This window comes from Acyrthosiphon pisum, chromosome A2 (assembly GCF_005508785.2).
Source record: "Acyrthosiphon pisum isolate AL4f chromosome A2, pea_aphid_22Mar2018_4r6ur, whole genome shotgun sequence".
NCBI classification, from domain to species: domain Eukaryota; kingdom Metazoa; phylum Arthropoda; class Insecta; order Hemiptera; family Aphididae; genus Acyrthosiphon; species Acyrthosiphon pisum.
Window position 1 is genome coordinate 32,743,046 of NC_042495.1, and position 10,418 is coordinate 32,753,463.

The following is a 10,418-nucleotide window of genomic DNA, read 5'->3' on the forward strand; positions in this document are numbered from 1 at the left end:
GTCGCTAAATCGAGGCAACTTGCAGGCGGCGCCGATCTCTCGTAATAATCGTTTTCCAAGCTGTCAAACATAAATTGTATCCCGACGATATTGTTTCCATACTATATAAACTGAGGGGTAATTTCAATTATAATAGTATGTAGGGGTGCAATACTATATTTAGGGCAGTTCCATTATATTTGGGAAGATTCGATTATAGTTATTAATTATGCACAATTAATCAAAAAATCGATTAATTGTAAAATTATTAATCGGAATGGTGATAAATCGATTAACCAAAGCTAAATTCATCGATTAATTAAAACAATGATTATGAATTGATAAAATCAGTTTATAGTTTAACCAATAAGTAAGTAATTTATTTATTAATTAGTGAACAGTGCAATATTCAGTGTGTCTGTGCGTGAATAATTTATATAATGCACAAATGTGTATATATATTTTATGTTTTTTTACGCGTGTACTCTACGAAAAGTCTTATATTATTGATCTATGTTTAAAAAAACAAATGCGCTGCAAATACATCCATTTCAAATTTTAATTATATACACATACACACACATTATGATAGTATAAACAATATCTACCACATAATAATAATAAGTAGAATATTAAAAAGCAGCCGATAAATGTCTCCGCTACGTTAGCAGGACATTGTAATAAAAGCCCTTAATCACCTTAGCGACCATAAAATTATTACAATATTATATTTATGTGTAAACTGTACGTGTTTATTAATATTATTTATAGAAATTTATGTATGTTAATGACATATTTTAATTTTCTTCTTAATATAATAGTAGGAACCTACTTACCATGAGTACCTATATTATATAAAAGGTCAAGTAAATTTTTACGGAAGTACCAATATGAAAATAATGTAATAGTGGTTCATAAGGAGAATGAGGCCTACAAGTTAAATTACATTGAAATGTTTGCGTTAGTAAAATGCATGAAGAAAAAAATCGTACGAACAAATAACGCACAATTTTATAATATCGTAGCTAATATCTTATAATTTTGCGCTATCAAACTAAATATTTAATAAACAGTGTTTCTATCGTGCGTCAACTTGAAATTCCTGACGTGTCCTTCGGTAAATATAAAAGTTTTTGAAACTATCTGGCGTATTCTTATAAAGCTATTATAGTATGCAAATTAATAAGCTACACACAATATGATCCTGTGCACATAGGCCTATTATAATAATATGTTATCCACACATTTTAACCGAGTGCGTGGCCTAAACTTTAAATCGTTATAATTCACCCACTAGATAAGTTCTCTCTGATGCAGTATATAATATTATAATAACTGGTGTTTTTTTTATATTACTAAATTGGTAGATTGTCGCATCGCCCTCCCCCTTCCCCTGGGATTTTCTTAATCGTATAATATGTCATTTCTGTCATATATTTATATTATACTGGCATATATCATATCAAATATTTAGGAATATACAGCATTAGAATAATAATATGTAGTAATGTAGTATGCTATATAATATAATAGAGACTTACATTAAAGTTAACTTAAATTTGTTATCAGGTGGGACTGGTTATCGATACTAAGGTTTTAATTTATAAATGATAATTTGTATTCTTTATACACATATATATATTATTTTAAGTTGACTATAATAATGGTTTTATTTTAATTATATTATTATTATTTTAAATTAAATTGAATTTAGTAGTACATGTTGGCAACGTTGCACTCGTTTTCGTACGAAATCTTAATTTTTTTAAGGTCTAGCTAGAGAAATCGTACAAAATAGTTTTACTAAAAGGTACCAACGTATATTCCCGAAAGTATTTTTTTCATACCATATAATAAGGTGGGTATGGCGTTGGAATGTGCAGCTGTAACTGCAGCTGTCTTCGACAGCGTTTATTGTTACCAAAAAAAAAAGAACGAACTGGTCGATATATATATATATATAAACAACATGTTACCCCAAAACCATCCAGTTATCTTCCAGACGACAATAATATGTAGGTACTACCTACGTTCTACGGTTATACGTTTTGGAATTACAACAAAATAAGATAATCATTCCATGAGAAATCGAGTTAATATAAAATGTATTAATATAAATTTATAGGTATATAATATATCGCACATAGTACAACGACAGATAAGATACTATATTATGTTAAAATCGAGGCACTTCTTCTGGTAGACATTTTATATATAGGAAAAAAAATAATAAACTGCATTATAGAACCACTATCTAAAATATATTTTTATAGATAAAATACAAACTCTTGAACGTGTTTATGCGCTGTGTTCGATCGGCGATAGTATGGTATCGAATATCGTCAAATATCGATAAAACATGATAATCTCGTCAGTGTAAATTTTTATTTATATATCTGAATTGATTTTTGTATAATAGTTATGTATTAAGAGGACGCTACACCTACATGTGTTGTCCCGTCTTACAAATGTATGACATATCAAAAAACTGTTTTCCGCGGGAATCAACCGATAAGGCTACATTCATAAGTCATAACTAAGAAACGAGATTTTTACCACATAAAAAAGGGAACTTTGGCTGTGCAGCGTAGTTTTTATTTTTTTGATATCATTTATATGAAAAAAGTTCTCACTGTTCAAAATTCATTATTGTTTGTGTTTTTAAACTTTATAAACTTTCTTCATATGACTGATATCAAAAAATAAAAATAAAAACAACGTTGCACCGACAAAGTTCTTCTTTTTTTGTGGTAAAAATATCGTTTCTTAGTTATGATTGTAGCCTCCTCGGTTCTTTCCCGCGCAAAACAGTTTTTGCTATGTTGTACATTTGTAAGACGGAGACAACACATACGGGTGTAGCGTCCTCTTAAGTAGCTGTCAGCGCACTATTTGTTTTCTCTCTCTGACTCACACGCAACATAGACGAAATGCTTTTACGCAAAATCATTTTTTCTATGTGTTTAAGTACTCTTAGAGTAAAGTCAACCATAACAAAAAAGATAGAGAATAATACTTTAGAGGGAATGACATATCAATAATTCTCATATAATATGCAAAATAAGACCATACGGGACCAGAAATAAGTGTACAGTATTTTTACCCATCGAAAGTGGTAGCACTGCGCAGGCCGTCGATTCTCGCCGTAACGTTCATCCAAATCGCCACCTCCGTATCAGTATAAAATCGGCATGTTCAGGATTGATACTCGCGTCCCGTGTATTTAGTTCGGTGATAATAAAATGTTTATGAGAAAAACGCATGACACAACGGCATGGTACGATAATTTAAAACGTGAGGCGAGACACACGGCCGCGACGCACTGTAAGTATGAACTCTCGTCTTATAAAATGTAATGTTAAATGTTACATTAATTAAATATATATTTTATTTCATTTTATTAGTCATTGTTTAACGTTTTAGTCAGATTGACAGTTGTCGAAGGTTATTTGCCATCATCATATACCACACGTTGTGTGTCTTGTGTATGCTGTAAGTGTGAACTCTTCTCTTATAAATTGTAATGTTAAATGTTAAATTAATTAATATTATATTGCTTTAGGCGTTTGAGCATCGTGCAACGTTTTGTCAGCTTAACGGTTGTCGAAGGTTATTCGCCATCATCATCTACCACACGTTTGTTTCTTGTGTAAGCTGTAGGTATGAACTTTCTTCTTACATAATGTAATGTTAAATGTTAAATTTATTAAATATATATTTTATTTCATTTTATTAGTCATTGTTCAACGTTTTAGTCAGATTGACAGTTGTCGAAGGTTATTTGCCATCATCATCTACCACACGTTGTGTGTCTTGTGTATGCTGTATGTGTGAACTCTTCTCTTATAATTTGTAATGTTAAATGTTAAATTAATTAATATTATATTGTTTTAGGCGTTTGAGCATCGTGCAACGTTTTGTCAGCTTAACGGTTGTCGAAGGTTATTCGCCATCATCATATACCATACGTTGTGTGTCTTGTGTATGCTGTAAGTATGAACTCTCTTCTTATAAAATGTAGTGTTAAATGTTACATTAATTAAATATATATTTTAATTCATTTTATTAGTCATTGTTCAACGTTGTGTGTCTTGTGTATGCTGTAAGTGTAAACTCTTCTCTTATAAAATGTAATGTTAAATGTTAAATTAATTAATATTATATTGCTTTAGGCGTTTGAGCATTGTGCAACGTTTTATCAGCTTAACGGTTGTCGAAGGTTATTCGCCATCATCATCTACCACACGTTTGTGTCTTGTGTATGCTGTAAGTATAAACTCTCCTCTTATAAATTGTAATGTTAAATGTTACATTAATTAATATTATATTGTATTAGGCGTTTGAGCGTTGTACAACGTATTTTGTCAGATCGACAGTTGTCGAAGGTTATTCGCCATCATCATCTACCACACGTTGTGTGTCTTGTGTATGCTGTAAGTAAGAATTCTCCTCTTATACAATATAATGTTATATTTTATTTAATTTTTATTAGGTGTTAGTGCATTGTGCAATCGTTTTTGTCAGGTCTTTGGTTGTTAACAGAAACATTGTGTTTGTGGTGTATTACTTGTGTAGTATCTGATGTGCACAACACTGTTATGTTTGCCTGTCCTTCCTGCCGGTTGTTGTAAGCTGTTTATGGTTGGTTGCATGTGCACGGACGTCGGCAACAAGTAACAACTACTGATTACATAATCGACCGTCATATATACAATATTTAATATATATGCCTGTTCACTTATCAACTTCGAGTCATCATCTACTTCCAACCCTTCCAAATCCGGATTATAAAGGTCAGACATAATAACTACCTTTTTTTATTTGTTTTTGGCAAATGCAATTGTCGTAATCAGTGTGGTAATAGTATTGAATAATATTTGGGTAATATTTTAAGTAACTCCTATGTTTTAAAAGTATTTGAGTATCTATTACTCATTTGAAGTAATCTTGATATACAAAACAAAATTCTTCTTACCTATTTCTGAAATAATTTTTATTGCATTTTAAAAACATGATTAAATTATGAAAAACAAATTTTGTTCAAAAATTAAAACACAGAATGTGCAAAATCACAACATGCCTCTTTAACTTCTTGTAACTTCAAGAAATCAGCAGCCGGTAATAAAACCTTGGGAATTATAAACAATTTAAATGATTTTGTTAAATATAATAAAAGCAAACGTTATCTATTGCTGTATTATTACTTGAATGTTTTTTCAGTGATGTAAATTTCTCTGGAGTAAATAAAGTTTACTAAAAGTTGTAAACAGTCATGCAAGTTCTTTTTTTTGATGATAGTATCACCACTAATACTGAACACTATACAGAGAACTATATTGTGTATTTGAATATCCCATTCCGTCGTCAATCGTCGTCGAGAATAATGATAACCATTTTCTAAGTAAATAGGTAGTACTAATATGTAATAATATTTTGGTGTACATACTTACGCGAAAACTGTAGGTTCTTAAATACTGTAACCATGTGAGACCTATTAATGTATCTTTTTTGTTTATGCCAGATATCTCTTTTACGGACATTAAAATTTGTTAATTAAAAAATTAAATTAAAGCGTTCTTTATTATATGAACAACACAATATAATTTTTATTTTTACATATTTTTACCATTTCCTAAAAGGCAGGATAATCATGTTTGTGGGATCTATATATCTCTCCACCATAAATTTATTTCCATGACAAATATAATATAGGTATAGGTACTTTAAAATGTAATTATATTAATTTGTCATGGATATCACCATGGTTGTTCTCCAGTGTTAAGGTGTATGTGCTTCGTATATTCTTTTAGAGTTGCTTTAGAAATAAAAATTTCATCACAGATGTCACATTTCAAAGGGTATACTCCAGTGTGTTTTATGGTATTGCTTTTTTAAAAGACTTTCTTTCTCTAACAAAATCTTTGATTGCAAATATCACATTTAAATGTTTTTTCCATATTGTGTTTTCTTGTGTAGGAAAATTGTTTCAAAATTTAGGAAAAAATTACATATTTTTGTAATATTACCCTAAAAGTGTATTTTCTCACTTGGAATTTGTCGAAGAATCAATATTTGCTATTCTTGATAACAAGAAGTAGAAAGTTAATAAGTTAATACGTTTAAATATTTAATGTTTGAGATTTTTAAACTTAAGGCAATATTCAAAAAGAAGCATTTATTTCTCATTTTTATTCTTTGTTGAATATCAATTTAACATTCATTCTTCTGTGTTACAATTGTGCCCAGGTATTTGAAATCTTCCACTTTTTTGAAATCATACTGACCCACTGTTATGGTTTTGGTTTCAGGAAAATTATCTAGTTCCCTACTAATTTTCATGTATTGCGTTTTCTCCATGTTGATATGTAGCCCTATCTTTTTTGCCGTTTCTATTAACCTGTCGCCTAGATCTACCACTTTTTGTTCCTCTTCCCCTAGCAAGACTATGTCGTCTGCATAGGCGAGCAGACTAAAGCAAGTTCCATCCATTCTTACCCCATTCATCTCTACAAATATTTATTTCTTGGATCACCTTCTCTAATACTAAATTAAAAAGGATTGGTGATAAGGCATCCCCTGATAAATATAGTATAGATTATAAAATATAATATAAACTTGTTTACGTTTTTAATTCATTAAAAGCACATAATCCAAATGACGGTATTTCATGTTTTAATTTTCGATCGACCGGCTGTAATCGTCATCAATCGTCGTCGAGAATAATGATAACCATTTTCTAAGTAAATAGGTAGTACTAATTTGTAATAATATTTTGGTGTACATACTTACGCGAAAACTGTAGGTTCCTAAATACTGTAACCATGTGAGACCTATTAATGTATCTTTTTTGTTTATGCCAGATATCTCTTTTACGGACATAAAAGACAAACAATTTTATGTAATTTACATATATTTATTGTGTGAATATGAACTTTATTGAAGTATGAATGAGTAAAGAACTGTAAAATATTTCCTATAAATATCTAATATCTAATAATAGAAAAATATATAATAGTATAGGTAAACCTACTACTACTACCTACTACTTATTATATTTATATTAATAATTTGTAGCAGATATAGTCCTTTTTAATAAGTGTCTACTTTATGCTTGATTATTTTTTAGTTTATTTTATATTGGTGCTAGAAGGATGTATTACGAAAAAAAATTGAATGTTCAAGTATGAAGTATCTTTATTGGTTTTTGATGGATAACGAGTAATTAGCTAAAATGATCTTCAGTTTTTCTTTCAGCTCTGAATCAATGTTTGAAAAATCATCAACAATTGACATGATGGTATTAGATGTTGACAACTTTTGTGTATTATCTGAAAGATTGTTATTTAACAGTATCTGGTTGTAATGTGAAAGATGAAATGTACTTAAGCAAGAGTATTTTACACACCTAGTACATTCATTCTAGCATTAGATGCTAATTGTGTAGCATTAATTGGTATTGGCAAAGCAGAAGGTTCTAATGGTGTTAATTTTTCATTTAACAATTTTAATTTTTTATTTATACCAGCACATTTTGATCGCTGATTATGATTTCACCCGTATAAATGAAATCTATCAATAGTTTTAAACTGGTTGATTCTACCTCTCTTATATTAATAAGAGATTTATTCTTCTTCTTCTTCTGCTTCTTCTGTTTCTTCTGCTTCTTCTCGCCTTGATTTTTAAAGTTTCAGGGGTATCAGTCCCTGTAGTTCCTTGACCATCAAATCTGATTGTCAAAGTCTGAAATGAGATATCAGTTTTATTTATATTTAAGCAGGTACTAGTAGAGGCATTAATGAGTAATTATGAATTCTTAATTATATGAACAACACAATATAATTTTTATTTTTACATATTTTTACCATTTCCCAAAAGGCAGGATAATCATGTTTGTGAGATCTATATATCTCTCCACCATAATTTATTCCCATGACAAACATTATATAGGTAGGTATAGGTACCTACTTTAAAATGTAATTATATTAATTTGTCATGGATATCACCATGGTTGTTCTCCAGTGTTAAGGTGTATGTGCTTTGTATGTTCTTTTAGAGTTGCTTTAGAAATAAAAATTTCATCACAGATGTCACATTTCAAAGGGTATACTCCAGTGTGTTTTATGGTATTGCTTTTTTAAAAGACTTTCATTCTCTAACAAAATCTTTGATTGCAAATATAACATTTATATGTTTTTTCCATATTGTGTTTTCTTGTGTAGGAAATTTGTTTCAAAATTTAGGAAAAAATTACATATTTTTGTAATATTACCCTAAAAGTGTATTTTCTCACTTGGAATTTGTCGAAGAATCAATATTTGCTATTCTTGATAACAAGAAGTAGAAAGTTAATAAGTTAATAAGTTTAAATATTTAATGTTTGAGATTTTTAAACTTAAGGCAATATTCAAAAAGAAGCATTTATTTCTCATTTTTATTCTTTGTTGAATATCAATTTGACATTCATTCTTCTGTGTTACAATTGTGCCCAGGTATTTGAAATCTTCCACTTTTTTGAAATCATACTGATCCACCGTTATGGTTTCGGTTTCAGGAAAGTTATCTAGTTCCCTACTAATTTTCATGTATTGCGTTTTCTCCATGTTGATATGTAGCCCTACCTTTTTTGCCGCTTCTATTAACCTGTCGCCTAGATCTACCACTTTTTGTTCCTCTTCCCCTAGCAAGACTATGTCGTCTGCATAGGCGAGCAGACTAAAGCAAGTTCCATCCATTCTTACCCCATTCATCTCTACAAATATTTATTTCTTGGATCACCTTCTCTAATACTAAATTAAAAAGGATTGGTGATAAAGCATCCCCTGATAAATATAGTATAGATTATAAAATATAATATAAACTTGATTACGTTTTTAATTCATTAAAAGCACATAATCCAAATGACGGTATTTCATGTTTTAATTTTCGATCGACCGGCTGTAATCGTCATCAATCGTCGTCGAGAATAATGATAACCATTTTCTAAGTAAATAGGTAGTACTAATTTGTAATAATATTTTGGTGTACATACTTACGCGAAAACTGTAGGTTCCTAAATACTGTAACCATGTGAGACCTATTAATGTATCTTTTTTGTTTATGCCAGATATCTCTTTTACGGACATAAAAGACAAACAATTTTATGTAATTTACATATATTTATTGTGTGAATATGAACTTTATTGAAGTATGAATGAGTAAAGAACTGTAAAATATTTCCTATAAATATCTAATATCTAATAATAGAAAAATATATAATAGTGTAGGTAAACCTACTACTACTACCTACTACTTATTATATTTATATTAATAATTTGTAGCAGATATAGTCCTTTTTAATAAGTGTCTACTTTATGCTTGATTATTTTTTAGTTTATTTTATATTGGTGCTAGAAGGATGTATTACGAAAAAAAATTGAATGTTCAAGTATGAAGTATCTTTATTGGTTTTTGATGGATAACGAGTAATTAGCTAAAATGATCTTCAGTTTTTCTTTCAGCTCTGAATCAATGTTTGAAAAATCATCAACAATTGACATGATGGTATTAGATGTTGACAACTTTTGTGTATTATCTGAAAGATTGTTATTTAACAGTATCTGGTTGTAATGTGAAAGATGAAATGTACTTAAGCAAGAGTATTTTACACACCTAGTACATTCATTCCAGCATTAGATGCTAATTGTGTAGCATTAATTGGTATTGGCAAAGCAGAAGGTTCTAATGGTGTTAATTTTTCATTTAACAATTTTAATTTTTTATTTATACCAGCACATTTTGATCGCTGATTATGATTTCACCCGTATAAATGAAATCTATCAATAGTTTTAAACTGGTTGATTTTACCTCTCTTATATTAATAAGAGATTTCTTCTTCTTCTTCTTCTGCTTCTTCTGTTTCTTCTGCTTCTTCTCACCTTGATTTTTAAAGTTTCAGGGGTATCAGTCCCTGTAGTTCCTTGACCATCAAATCTGATTGTCAAAGTCTGAAATGAGATATCAGTTTTATTTATATTTAAGCAGGTACTAGTAGAGGCATTAATGAGTAATTATGAATTCTTAATTATATGAACAACACAATATAATTTTTATTTTTACATATTTTTACCATTTCCCAAAAGGCAGGATAATCATGTTTGTGGGATCTATATATCTCTCCTACTCATAATTTATTCCCATGACAAACATTATATAGGTAGGTATAGGTACCTACTTTAAAATGTAATTATATTAATTTGTCATGGATATCACCATGGTTGTTCTCCAGTGTTAAGGTGTATGTGCTTTGTATGTTCTTTTAGAGTTGCTTTAGAAATAAAAATTTCATCACAGATGTCACATTTCAAAGGGTATACTCCAGTGTGTTTTATGGTATTGCTTTTTTAAAAGACTTTCATTCTCTAACAAAATCTTTGATTGCAAATATAACATTTATATGTTTT

At 29.5% G+C, this 10,418-nt stretch overlaps 1 protein-coding gene across 1 annotated transcript; it reads right to left on the minus strand.

Moving 5' to 3' along the window:
* Window positions 1–8,324: 8,324 nt before the first annotated feature.
* On the minus strand, window positions 8,325–8,711 carry LOC107882452. The gene has a single exon (XM_016800796.1). The coding sequence runs from the start codon at window positions 8,709–8,711 to the stop codon at window positions 8,325–8,327; it is 387 nt and encodes a 128-aa protein (XP_016656285.1).
* Between the last annotated feature and the right edge of the window lie 1,707 nt (window positions 8,712–10,418).